This window comes from Schistocerca nitens, chromosome 7 (assembly GCF_023898315.1).
Source record: "Schistocerca nitens isolate TAMUIC-IGC-003100 chromosome 7, iqSchNite1.1, whole genome shotgun sequence".
Taxonomy (NCBI): Eukaryota; Metazoa; Arthropoda; class Insecta; order Orthoptera; family Acrididae; genus Schistocerca; species Schistocerca nitens.
In genome coordinates this window covers 409504678-409518699 of record NC_064620.1, presented here as the reverse complement: position 1 = coordinate 409518699, position 14022 = coordinate 409504678, and the positions used below count along the sequence as shown (strand labels likewise).

The following is a 14022-nucleotide window of genomic DNA, read 5'->3' as shown; positions in this document are numbered from 1 at the left end:
CGTACAAGCGTCTGCCAACAGCAAAGTGTGTCAAAGGCTTTAGGAAGACTATGCAATGCTTCATAATAACAAATTTCCTTCGATGAGCGTGACGTGACAACTGTTTAAATTAGATTCATTTGAGCAGTTGCGGGCGGGCTCTTGCGCATGCGCAGTTGAGTCGCGTATGAGTACTACCTTCTCCCGCTTCTAAAGTGCGCGTCATTTATGTTGGCGGCCGAGTTTAGGTTCGTTCTGCGCATCTGACGTCACAAAACACAGTCAGCCAATGATCAGAGAACGACGTTGCCAGATCTCGACTGCAGAGCAGAGCACGGACGACTGTCTTTAGTTTTAGAAACATTCAGTCATAAATAAAGTAATAGAGCAAAAGCAATGTCTTGATAGCAGACATTCTTTTATAGAAAGTTTGGAAAAAGCATTCTTTATACCAATTGCTTCATATTCTATTAATTAATGAAACCAAACAAGCAATAAAACTCCTAATTCAGGCGATAGCAAGGAAAGGTGTTTGTATCAATCTCACTAACCGTTTTTTCGCAATAAAGAACAGCGATAATTGTTTATTTCCTATTGTACTTCGACGAAGTGTGAGTAATTCATAGTCATACCAACAGTGTTTGTCAGTATTCTGCGTGACTTCTTAGACTCCTCATGGAGAAACGTAGTTTGACGAGCTGCGCTAGCGTAACGGTTAAAGCACTGGGTTAGTACGTGAAAGGTGAAGAGTTCAAACCTTGTGCGGTGCTAAATAATTTCTTTATTTAAAAACAATGTGGAAGGGTCTTACTTCACGAATTTTATTCGTTTGAATTCAATTTTTTGAAATTTCTAGTGCTTTGTCTCTTCATTAACCCTTTTGGTGCTGCAGACACGTGCTCCTCGCATTCCGCGCTGCACTGCTCGCCTGTGCAGACACATGGTGTTCCGACTGCTTTGACACACTTATCATTCGATTTAACAAAAACGATTTGGCCCAAAAATTTGATTTTTACACATCTTTTGGACTGATACCTTCCCCCCATAAATGACTTAATTTTTTTTCGATGTGCAACGCAGTTATGGTGCAGCATTAAATGTAGTAAACCATTGCACGAAATTTTGAAGAGTTTGCAGAGGTAAAAGTTCATAGCATATACTTTCCGTATGGTCGATTTTAGTTGCCACAATGTTGAGAATGAAATGTGGACAAGATACCTAAATTTCATATAAAATTTACTGTATAACAATATCTCAAAAAATGGTTCAAATGGCTCTGAGCACTATGGGACTCAACATCTTAGGTCATAAGTCCCCTAGAACTTAGAACTACTTAAACCTAACTAACCTAAGGACATCACACACACCCATGCCCGAGGCAGGATTCGAACCTGCGACCGTAGCAGTCCCGCGGTTCCGGACTGCAGTGCCAGAACCGCTAGACCACCGCGGCCGGCAACAATATCTCATTTAATTTAAGTACCACATAGGTGTCGTATGTAATATTGAGAAATATTCCGTCTTTCGCAACTGTAATAAAAGTTTAATTTACACCGGGCGCGTTTGGCTTTATTTTAAAGCATTGCAATCAATCAAAAGGAAGTAGACAAAATACATTAAACAAAACTGTGGACTAACAAAAACATTAGGACTTGAATATACCGTCCATCAGTGAAGTGCTCTGAGCTATGTCAAATATAATTTTGTTATGGTTTACTATATTTAATGCTGCATAATAACTGTGTTGAACATCGAAACAAAATTAAGTCATTTATGAGGGGAAGGTATCAGTCAAGAAGATGTGTAAAAATCTAATTTTTGGGCCAAATAGTTTTTGTTAAATCGAATGATAAGTGTGTCAAAGCAGTCGGAACACCATGTGTCAGCACAGGCAAGCAGTGCAGTGACAAAATCGCGCACAGTCTCTGTAGCAGCAAAAGGGTTAATGCGGCCATGGTGGCTTTACTTCATGAACTGCACGCTCCCCCCCCCTCCCCCCGCCCTAAACGTAAGCTTGCGAACTATGCTGTACTATGGCGCTGTTTCTCGGTGCGTGCGTCGTGTGCAACTGGCAACGCAGCAATCTCCCGCGTCTGGGCGGGCATGCGCGAGCCGCCAAGATAAAAGAATTGTACTATAGCTACAGAAGTGTGGCTGGGCACCACTACTCAATATTGCCCCGGTTCGGAAATTTAGTAAATTTGGGATTGATGCACAAAGCAGTCTGAGTTCAGGTGGGAAGGTGCGTCGTCTCCATGTGAACTGTGTTTACGATGGGTGATTTTGTTGGTTCCTCTTCGTTTATTGCTCTCATGTTAAATGATACCAATACGGATTTTTGTGGCCGGGAGCTATCAAATGAATTAAAATACGTTCCCATAATTACGTAAGGCAAAAATATCTTATTATTTTCAGTTTCTATTTCCAACTTTCTGACAGTCAAACATTAATCGCCTTGCAGAACAATGAAGTTGTTTTTGCCACTTTGCTAAGGAGATTTGGCTTGTATTAATCTTTTCTGCTGAGTTTTAATGTTTTACACGTACGAACATATGGGTTTCCTGCATCATCGTTGCTGTGCAAGCGCGGTGACACCTGTTATCTGGCGCTCTCTTGCAACTGCTGAAACAAACCTGTTTCTTACAGGTTGCGGGAAAGTAGTGTGAGTGGTGGTTTGAAAAGCGTTACATTCAAAGCAGATTTCCTTTTACGGAAGGTGAACTATGTACCAGTATGTATGGTGAATTTCTTAAATCACAAAGCGTTTGACTCTCATTTCAAAATCAACTCTTTGAGGATTACCATTTAGAAGAATTTCGAGCCCAGAAGATCAGACATTTACGTCGTTATTTAAATTTTTACTGGCATATTCATGTGATGTATCTTAAAATGTAACACGCGCAAAAAAGATAAATATTATATGTGGAAGCTTAGCTTCTCTTCCAGTTTATTAATTTTAGGGACCAATATTATATGTGAATGCTATTATATTAATTTAAACCATTAACTTTTCTTATTTGTGTGTTCGCACTATCTATGAGTTATCTTGCTATTGGCTGACTACATCACGTGTCCTATGCTGTCATCGGATGGCAAGATCACGTGACATGATCTAAGACTGGCTTACAAAAGCGCATCGCAATCTCGATTTCAATGCTTGGGAAAGTGACATGCGGTGGTTGCTGGAATTCAAATTTATACTTTCGTCATACAAAAATATGCAGCGTACGTGTTGCTGCACATCAAAAGTCTTTCAAAACGTGTTTTCCCCTCTGAATCTCATTTTCTAAAGTGCCGGGAAATTCTTCGTCAGTATATAATACATAAACATTCAAAGGATTGATGAATTTTACAGTGCCGAGGAAGAGTATACTGTCACTTAAGACGGAAAAAATGTATTTTCACCCGGGAGAAAGTATATTTTTAACCGGGAAATCCGGGAAAAATCCGGGAATTTTGTTTTCTTATCCACGTATACACCCTGGACTCAGTTTTTCAGGATAGAAAATGGGAAGTTGCGGTACAGAAAATGGCCCAGAGATCACCAATGAGTGTGTGTGTGTTTGTGTAGTGAGTGAAGTGTTATGAAACAATGTGTGTATAGTGTGTGCAGTGACTGATAGTGAGATATGAGTGAACAATGTGGCATTACATTATTTAATAAGTTATTTGCAAAAAAAATATTGTATACCAGGAGTAAATCTAATGATTGTTTCTAACTAGAAGTCTGTAAATATATGTGTATACGAATTAACTTATTTTAAATTGATCTAAATTTGTAAATACTTTGATATGTCGTATAACCTTGTAAAAAGATATCTCCAGATGAATAAAGCGACTACTACTACTACTACTACTACTACTACTACTACAGGAAAAGTTAGCCGCAAAGACCGTAGATCAGATTCATTGTCTGAGAATATGATGAAATTAAATATCATAACTACAAGCAAACATTTAACAAAGAAGTGGATAATTAGTGAAAGAAGGTATGTGAGTGCAACGTAACAATGACTACTTTTCACCCCAGAAATTAATTCGTTAACTAATACATGAATTAGGGAGCTTGTACATTTGTCTGAAAAAATGAAAACTCCTGGTTACACAAAAATGTGAAATGGAGAGAAGCAAAAGCTTAAACATTATTTTGTTCTTGTCATAAACTGCACTTAATTATGTACAAAACAACAACAAAACTCCACAAAAACAATTAGCTGTTATACAGAAGGTGCTGTTAATTATGCACTCTATTCTCTGTCTGAATTTAAAAATTTGTGAACATCCAGAATGTACATCTATGAGCCACCACTGACCCCACATCATCACTCCTTATTGTCCAAGGCGTCTCCAGACACATCTTCACTGGTCATTGCAAGTGAGTTGGAAGTGGGGATCATTACTGAAGACAGTTATACTACAATAAATGAGTTTCTAGGCCAGAGACATGTCTGGAGATGCCCCAGACAGTGGTGGGATACCAAAATGACCACCACCCACCATATGGCCGACCACCAGGAGTGTTGGTCTGGGGTGCAATTTCTTTTTATAGCAGGACCTCTTTGGTTGTTATCTGCAGCACCCATAGAGCACATTGGTATGTCAATAATATTGTATGCACTGATTTGTTGCCCTTCAAGGCAAACCATCCTGGGCTTACTATTCAGACAGGTAATGCGCATGTGCACATGGAGACAGTTTGTACTGGTTGTCTTCGTACTAGCAAAACCCTACCTTCGCCAGCAAGGTCACCAGATCTCTTCCAAATTGAAAACACTTGGAGCATTATGGGCAGGCCATTCCAACCATCTCTAACATACCAGTTGGACATAATTTAGCACGATACCCCTCAGGAGAAAACCTGTCAACTCTATCAATCAGTTCCAAGATGAATAACAGCTTGCACAAGGACCAAAGGGGACCAACACGTTACTGGCTACTCAGTTCTTGAAGACCTTTCTCTTGAATAAATCATCCAATTTTTATGATATTGTAATCATTTGTATTGCATTCAGGTAATTCCCTCATAATGTAAGTTATATTACATCAGACAACTGGAAATCAGAAAAGGTTTTTCTAAAAAACAAAAAAAACAAAAAAAAAAAGTTTCTTCAGTCAAACTGACTGACAACAATAATGGTGCATTCTAGAACTAATCTGAGCATCTCTGAGCAGGCAGCACCAATACTCAAGGCAAAGAATATGTAAAGGTCACTCTTCATACGCTGCCAGTAATAGGAGTTCTTACTGACAGAGCTCTTCATCTTGCATAGCAGATGGTAGCTCAGCTTTCATAGCAGACACAGACTCCTGTATTCATTTAACACAGCCTAACACCTCCAGCATGGAATCATAACTGACATGTGCTTGTACTTTGCATATTCTGTAGAAGACATCGACTGAGTGAGACTCTATAATTTACAAATATCTTTATGTGTTCACAAAATCCATAATTAGTTTCCTTATGCATGGGACCCAGTCTGCACAGACAACTTCAGCAGTAAATATCATGGTAAATATCATGCATCTACCCGGAGGCATTCCACAGCCCCAAAGGGTTCTTTCACACAGTGCAAGAAAAGCCCACAATGTGTGGCCCAACATCTCAGGCAATTGTTTTAACGTGTTTACTATTGGATCATTGCACTAAACAGTGATACCAACAGAGACCCATTGGTAGCTATTGACATTACTGGAATCATTCTTCACTTGCGAAGTCTTAACACTGGCATATTTAATTGGCCTGGCGCTTCACCTAAATGGTAATTTTACATGACTGAATCTTTCACTTGTCAGAGGCATGTTCATTGCAATAAAACTTCTTGAAAGATTGAAACTGCTTGCTAGATTGAGGCTCAACTGTATAAGAATAGAAGAAAGATAATGCTAGATAAAGCATGAGGCTTAGTTGGCACTGTTTCAATAAACGATTTCCACTCGTAAGCTTTAAAATCTAATGGCATAGCTCATAGTAACTTGTGATGACGTATGTTCCAGAGGTCTGGATCACCAAGCCAGCTCCCTGTGTGTACGACTACTGAAGGAGTTAGCACATCAAGGACGCACAATCATCTGTTCTATCCACCAGCCAGGTGCAGCTGTCTTCAAGCAATTTGACCAGGTTGGTTCAAATTGCCTTCAATTTATGCATAGTTAGCCACTACAGTGTCGACCAGTGGCAGAATGCTTACTTACAGCTCATATGGTAAATGCCTTTGTACAATTATTGTGACTGGGGGCCACTTAGGCATGTTATCTACACTGCCAGATTTGTAGATCAAATGTACAGTGCCAGTAACCATGATTATGCTTTTACACTGTAGCATTTAACGTGTGTTGTTGGAGGGCATCTGAGAAGAGAAATCCAGTGCTGTCATAGCCCACTCATCTAAGAGAGGACTAAGGATGTTCCTAGGCTTAAGATTCCCATTTTCAGCCAAATGAGTATGGGCATTATTATCTTGGAAAGAGCATTCCTCTGATGGGATCTGTGCTTGTGCCATTAAATGATAGAATTACAAACAAGGCCATCCTAAGCCTTAATAGTTGACTTTACTTTCAATGTGACCAACACCCACACTGAAAACAGCAATGTGACTGCCCGCACTATTACAAAACCTCTATCCAGATCCACAGTTGGATAACAACAGTTGAGACTCTTTCTACTCTCCCCATGGTACTCCCATACCTAAATGCATCTTATGGTAGACAACAGTGCAAAAGCAGAGTTAATTGATAACATTATATACGTATTTCCATTGGTCAGTAGTCAAGTGTTTGGGCTTCTTGAACCACTGAAACTGTTTCTTCTGTTCATCAGTTTAGAACAGATATTCCAACAACAGCTCTACCTCGAATGTGTTGGGTACATTGCTCCAGTTGCACCATTAGTGTTATGCCAACAACCAAACCATTATTTTGGCACCATTTAGTCACTTCATAAATCAATGATAAATGATTTTTGTTTTTACTTTTAACACTGCCAGTTTTACATCTACATCTACATCTATACTCTGCAAACTACTGTGAGGTGCATGGCAGAGGGAACATCCTGCTGTACCAGTTATTGGGGTTTCTTGCTGTTCCATTCACATATGGAGTGTGGGAAGAATGACTGTCTGAATGCCTCCTGTGTGCACAGTAATTATTTTAATCTTATTTCATGATGCATATGTGAGTGATGTTTATGGACTGTAATATATTCCTAAAGTCATCATTTAAAGCCAATTCTTGAAACTGTTAACAGGCTTTCTCATGTTTTTTGTGGCAGTAGTAGTCATGGTGTTGTTGGTGGTGGAGGTGGTGGTGGTGGTTGTGTTGGTGGCAGCAGCTGCCTTTATATTGTCATGTCATCATACTGTTTCAAAATTATGGAATTATTTTTGCTGGTAGAGCCATTTTGAAATCTCAGTGTATTTTCCTACTACACTGGAGCAATTGATTACTTGTTCAAAATTTCCAGAAGCTACAAATTCCATGTCAAGACATCAGTCTGCTTATCTTTTTGTCATATAATTTTGAAACTTATCCATTACTCAAGCACAGTGTCTTCAGAATAAGCACAGTATTGACATTCAAAAGAGACTACTTTCTGTAATTAAGATGTACTTGAAAATGTATGGGTTGCTTTCACTACCAGTAAGATCTTTAAGGTTCTGATATGGTTTTGTAAACAGGTATTTTCTTATGGCTGAACTGAAAGTGTATTTCCCATAAAGTGAAGCTGCTCACATTCAGCTCCTGGTGAAGCATATTGATTTTATTACCCAGTGAAGTTCTTGCCAGCATATAGGGCATGGCTCAGTAAAACATTGTCTAGTTGTTGCTGCTGCTGTTGTTGTTGGTGTTGATGTTATTTTGGTGGTCTTCAGTCCCAAGACTGATATTTTGCAGCTGTCCATGCTAGTTTATCCCGTGCAGGCCTCTTCTTCTCTGTATAACTTCTGTAACCTACATTCATTTGAACCTGATTACTAATGTCAAACCTTGCTCCACCTCTACATTTTTACCCCTCCCTCCTACCCCAACCACCACACTTCCTTCCATCATCAAACTTATGATTTATTTCTTGATTTCTAAGGATTTCTCCCACCAATAACACCATTCTTTTAGTTGATGTGACTTACCAAATGAAAGTGCTGGCAGGTCGACAGACACACAAACAAACACAAACATACACACAAAATTCTAGCTTTTGCAACCAATGGTTGCTTTGTCAGGAAAGAGGGAAGGAGAGGGAAAGATGAAAGGATGTGGGTTTTAAGGGAGAGGGTAAGGAGTCATTCCAATCCCGGGAGCGGAAAGACTTACCTTGGGGGAAAAAAGGACAGGTATACACTCGCACACACACACATATCCATCCGCACATACACAGACACGAGCAGACATTTGTAAAGGCAAAGAGTTCGGGCAGAGATGTCAGTCGAGGTGGAAGTACAGAGGCAAAGATGTTGAAAGACAGGTGAGGTATGAGCGGCGGCAACTTGAAATTAGTGGAGGTTGAGGCCTGGTGGATAACGAGAGGAGAGGATATACTGAAGGGCAAGTTCCCATCTCTGGAGTTCTGACAGGTTGGTGTTAGTGGGGAGTATCCAGATAACCCGGACGGTGTAACACTGTGCCAAGATGTGCTGGTCGTGCACCAAGGCATGTTTAGCCACAGGGTGATCCTCATTACCAACAAACACTGTCTGCCTGTGTCCATTCATGCGAATGGACAGTTTGTTGCTGGTCATTCCCACATAGAAAGCTTCACAGTGTAGGCAGGTCAGTTGGTAAATCACGTGGGTGTTTTCACACATGGCTCTGCCTTTGATCGTGTACACCTTCCGGGTTACAGGACTGGAGTAGGTGGTGGTGGGAGGGTGCATGGGACAGGTTTTACAGCGGAGGCAGTTACAAGGGTAGGAGCCAGAGGGTAGGGAAAGTGGTTTGGGGATTTCATAGGGATGAACTAACAGGTTACGAAGGTTAGGTGGACGGCGGAAAGACACTCTTGGTGGAGTGGGGAGGATTTCATGAAGGATGGATCTCATTTCAGGGCAGGATTTGAGGAAGTCGTATCCCTGCTGGAGAGCCACATTCAGAGTCTGATCCAGTCCCGCAAAGTATCCTGTCACAAGTGGGGCACTTTTGTGGTTCTTCTGTGGGAGGTTCTGGGTTTGAGGGGATGAGGAAGTGGCTCTGGTTATTTGCTTCTGTACCAGGTCGGGAGGGTAGTTGCGGGATGCAAAAGCTGTTTTCAGGTTGTTGGTGTAATGGTTCTTTTAGTTTGTATCATAAATTTGTTTCCTCACCAATTTTATTTGGTATCACCTCATTAGTTATACAGTCTACTCATCTGCCTCCAAAATCCTTCTTTAGTGCCTGTTGCTGAGACCTTAAAAGTGGAGTTGGGACAATTGAAGCATAACTAATATGGCTACTATATGATTAAATTAAGCTTAATGACTGCTTCATCGTGGCAAAACTCAGATCCCAACTCTTCCTTAACTTCATCCTCAAAGAATATATTGCAATTGCAATGAGCCACACTACCACTGTGTTGAACATTGTTCTGACAGATAACTACATCCTTGAATGCTACATATTACATGTCATTATTGGCACACTTTGTAACACTTTTGTCACATGGTACTAACATCTGTGACACAAGTAATGTTTTTCCATCTGTTGGTAGAAGTACATACCATAGAAATTCACAAGAGAAAGACTCCAGCTCACTAGAAACATGACTGAGATGTTCTTTTCAGACATCAGTGGAAAAAGGAAATATAAAAATTTAGTCCCAAAATGTAGTCAGTACACATATACACATCACATTCTATAAATCCCAATATGAAGAAGACGCATAAAGAATGTACTGTTTCATCATTATCTTGTCTCATAGGAAAAACAAATTTAATGAGCAACATCAAAACATAAGGGGCATTCTTAGATAAGACGACAGTATTCCAACATCATTACAAAAATAATGTTGTGTTCTGTTTTTTATAAGTGTCGGAAAATCATTTGCAAATGACAGAGACTGAATAAATACATTGAGATGGATGAAGCTCAGTTGAACAGTTGTCGGACTAACAAGAGAAAAAGTGGTAGTTATTTGGCTCATTATGTGTTTGCAATACGAAGCCTTGCATCTTAAAGAGTATTGTACTGAACGTGTTTCTGAATTCTGTACCTCTTAACATTTTCATAAATGTAGTAATGTGACCCAGATAGTGGAGCAGTTACAAAAAGGAAATTCCTCAAACAAAATATACCAACTACAAAGTAGATTGCTAAGAGTTTGAAGAACAGTCAGAAAAGTGGTAGTGCATAAGGCTTCCCATATTAACTTATTGGCAGGTAGCACTGACTGTAAACAGTTGGAGCTTTTGGTAGTTCTCATTGGCTTGATCCTGATATTAGCATCTTGAAACAGAGATCTACCAAGGCAGTTATTTATTTGCAAACCATTTCTAAATGGAACAGTTTATCATGACACAAACACAAAATCAGTGATAAATTATTTCTTATACCACTATGGTAGCAGAGACATCTCATAAGAAGTGTATTTCAACTAACATAGAAAATATATAAAGAAGTATAAAAAACAATAGCCAGTATTGAGAACACTTAGATGAAATACAGAGTAGGTCCAATAAAAATGTTAAATCTGGCAAATACTGAACCCATTTTGCTTACAAAATAGACAAATACAGTTTACACGCATAAATAGATTAATATTACTACAAACAAAACTAGGCTCTGCAGGTGGAAAAAGCAGTAGCTAATGTAACATCAGGAACCATTAAGAAAGATCTTCAAATAAATGGAAGTTCTAGATACTATGAACATATAAAAATTGTGGGTTAAATGTGTAACTTGTTTTTATCCACTTGCATTTGCATTTCAGAGACCAAATAAAAGCTTATTATATTAGTATAATCCCATCTAGATTTGATGTAGAGGTAGTAGCAGTAGTAGTAGTAGTAGTAGTAGTTTATTCATCCAGCAACAATGTATAGATTTCATCAAAAAACATAGTATAACAAAAATGAGATATGGTGTACAGTTTCCTACATAATACAATGGTTCATTGTGCACATCACAATATATTTGGGCAATACAGCTTTGATTATTGTAATAATATAAAAGTATAAGAAAGATTATTTACATGAAATACATTACAAGCAAGTAACTGACTTAAACTTTTGTTTGGGGCCTTTTACTTGAAATTCATTACAAGTAAATAATTGATTTAACACTTTTGTTCAGAAAAATTAACATTGAGGCTGTGGCGAGCATTTGATTTATGGTACTATTAACATATAGTAAATGAATGTAGTTACTTGCTGCAAGGTTACTGCAGATATTCATTTACACTATAATACCAGTAGATCATTACGAATTTAAATATTGCTTCCTTGAATGCAGATAATGTTTTTATTTCTTTTAGCTGAGTTGAAAGTTTGTTGTACAAAATAGTATCCTGAATGTTGGTTTGTTTTTGTGTTAAAGCCTAGTTTACTCTTTTTATGTGGATGTCAGTGCACATTCTTGTATTGTACGAATGAGGATCTAAGTTGGTTTTGTAATTATCAATGTGCATTTTTATATTAACAACACTTTTTTTTATATAGAGGCATGGTAATGGTAGAATATTTAGCTGTTGAAATAACTGTTTGGAAGGTATTAGCATTTTACTGTTTGAAATTATTCTAACAGCTCACTTTTCTAAGGTGAACATGGTTTTCATGTTTGCCTTATTATGACCCCAGAGCTCTGGTTAGGCCATAAGTGATAGCAGAATGGATGTAAGCAAAGTAGACAGTTCTGCTACTCTCTCTACTACATACAGTACTAATTATGCGTAATGCAAAACAAGCAGAGCTTAACTTGTTAGTGAGGTAGAGAATGTGGGCTTTCAAGTCTAAATTTTCATCAATTTGCACACCTAAGAATTTTGTGGCAGCTACCCTTTCAATTTGTTTATTTTGAATTTTGAGGCTCACATCATGATTAGACTTTGTTTTCCTGTAATGTGTACATATTTAGTTTTTGAAATATTTAAGGTTAGTGTGTTCTGTTCAAACCAGTTTTGTATGAAACTTCCTGGCAGATTAAAACTGTGTGCCCAAACGAGACTCGAACTCGGGACCTTTGCCTTTCGCGGGCAAGTGCTCTACCATCTGAGCTACCGAAGCATAATTCATGCCCAGTACTCACAGCTTTACTTCGGCCAGTATCTCGTCTCCTACCTTCCAAACTTTACAGAAGCTCTCCTGCGAACCTTGCAGGACTAGCACTCCTGAAAGAAAGGATATTGCAGAGACATGGCTTAGCCACAGCCTGGGGGAGGTTTCCAGAATGAGATTTTCACTCTGCAGCAGAGTGTGCGCTGATATGAAACTTCCTGGCAGATTAAAACTGTGTGCCCGAACGAGACTCAAACTCGGGACCTTTGCCTTTCGCAGGCAACTGCTCTACCATCTGAGCTACTGAAGCACGATTCACACCCGGTACTCACAGCTTTACTTCGGCCAGTAGAGCACTTGCCCGCAAAAGGCAAAGGTCCTGAGTTCGAGTCTCGTTCGGGCACACAGTTTTAATCTGCCAGGAAGTTTCATATCAGCGCACACTCCGCTGCAGAGTGAAAATCTCATTTCGGGAAGTTTTGTATGTATTCCAAAACCCTGCTTGCAGATGTTGGCAATACCCTATTTATGTCTGTTGCAACAATATTTGTCTCATCAGCAAACAAAGTTGTGTGTGTACCACTGATTGGTATCTTTATATCATTAATATATATAAGAACTAACAGAGGTCCTAGAACACTCCGACTGGTCAGTCTGCATGTCTGATCTATACACAATGCTTCGGTTTTTATTGTCTGCTGAGGTAATTTCTGCTACCTGCTTTCTATTGTGGAGATATGACTGAAACCATTTTAATGCAACTCCTCATATACCTATAGCTTCTAGTTTGTCTAGCAAGATATCATGATCAACAGTATCAAATGCCTTTGACAAGTCCAAGTCTATTCCTATTGTACTGTTATTTCTGTCATGTCCTATTACAATGTTTTCAATGAATTGGGTAATTGCTGTTTCTGTATTCATCCATTGCGAAAACCATGTTGCTTTACAGACAAGAGACTGAATTTTTCAAGGTAATTTGTAATTATATTTCTCATGACAGTCTAGTCTCTACTATTTTTTAAAATACAGATAAAAAAGATATTGGTCAATAGTTCATATATATTACCCTTTTTATACAATGGTTTTATTTTTGAAAGTTTTAATCTTTGTGGGAATGCCCCTTGTGTTAATGATATGTTTATGATATGTGAGAGTGGTTCTGCTGTGACACTAGCACATTTAGTTATGACTGTACCTGGTACCTTCTCAGTTCCAGAGGAAATTTTATCCTTCATTTTTTTTTATTATCTTATACTAAAAGGTATCAGATAGATTATATAATGGCAAGACAGAGATTTAGGAACCAGGTTTTAAATTTTAAGACATTGCCAGGGGCAGATGTGGACTCTGACCACAATCTATTGGTTATTAACTGTAGATTAAAACTGAAGAAACTGCACAAAGGTCGGAATTTAAGGAGATGGGACCTAGATAAACTGACTAAACCAGAGGCTGTACAGAGTTTCAGGGAGAGCATTAGGGAACAATTGACAGCAATGGGGGAAAGAAATACAGTAGAAGAAGAATGGGTAGCTCTGAGGGATGAAGTAGTGAAGGCAGCAGAGGATCAAGTAGGTAAAAAGACGAGGGCTAGTAGAAATCCTTGGGTAACAGAAGAACTATTGAATTTAATTGATGAAAGGAGAAAATATAAAAACGCAATAAATGAAGCAGGCAAAAGGGAATACAAACGTCTCAAAAATGAGATCGACAGGAAGTGCAAAATGGCTAAGCAGGGATGGCTAGAGGACAAATGTAAGGATGTAAAGGCTTATCTCACTAGGGGTAAGATAGATACTGCCTACAGGGAAATTAAAGAGACCTTTGGAGAAAAGAGAGCCACTTGTATGACTATCAAGAGCTC

The 14022-nt window shown here is 38.8% G+C and overlaps 1 protein-coding gene across 1 annotated transcript in view; it reads left to right on the top strand.

Annotated features, from left to right (window-relative positions):
- The window catches only part of LOC126195214 (ATP-binding cassette subfamily G member 4-like), a 299475-nt gene that overhangs the window by 233405 nt on the left and 52048 nt on the right, over positions 1 to 14022 (top strand). The window contains exon 5 of the mRNA XM_049933733.1: positions 5974 to 6097. Within this exon, the coding sequence (XP_049789690.1) occupies positions 5974 to 6097 (124 nt within the window). The remainder of the gene's footprint in view (positions 1 to 5973; positions 6098 to 14022) is intronic.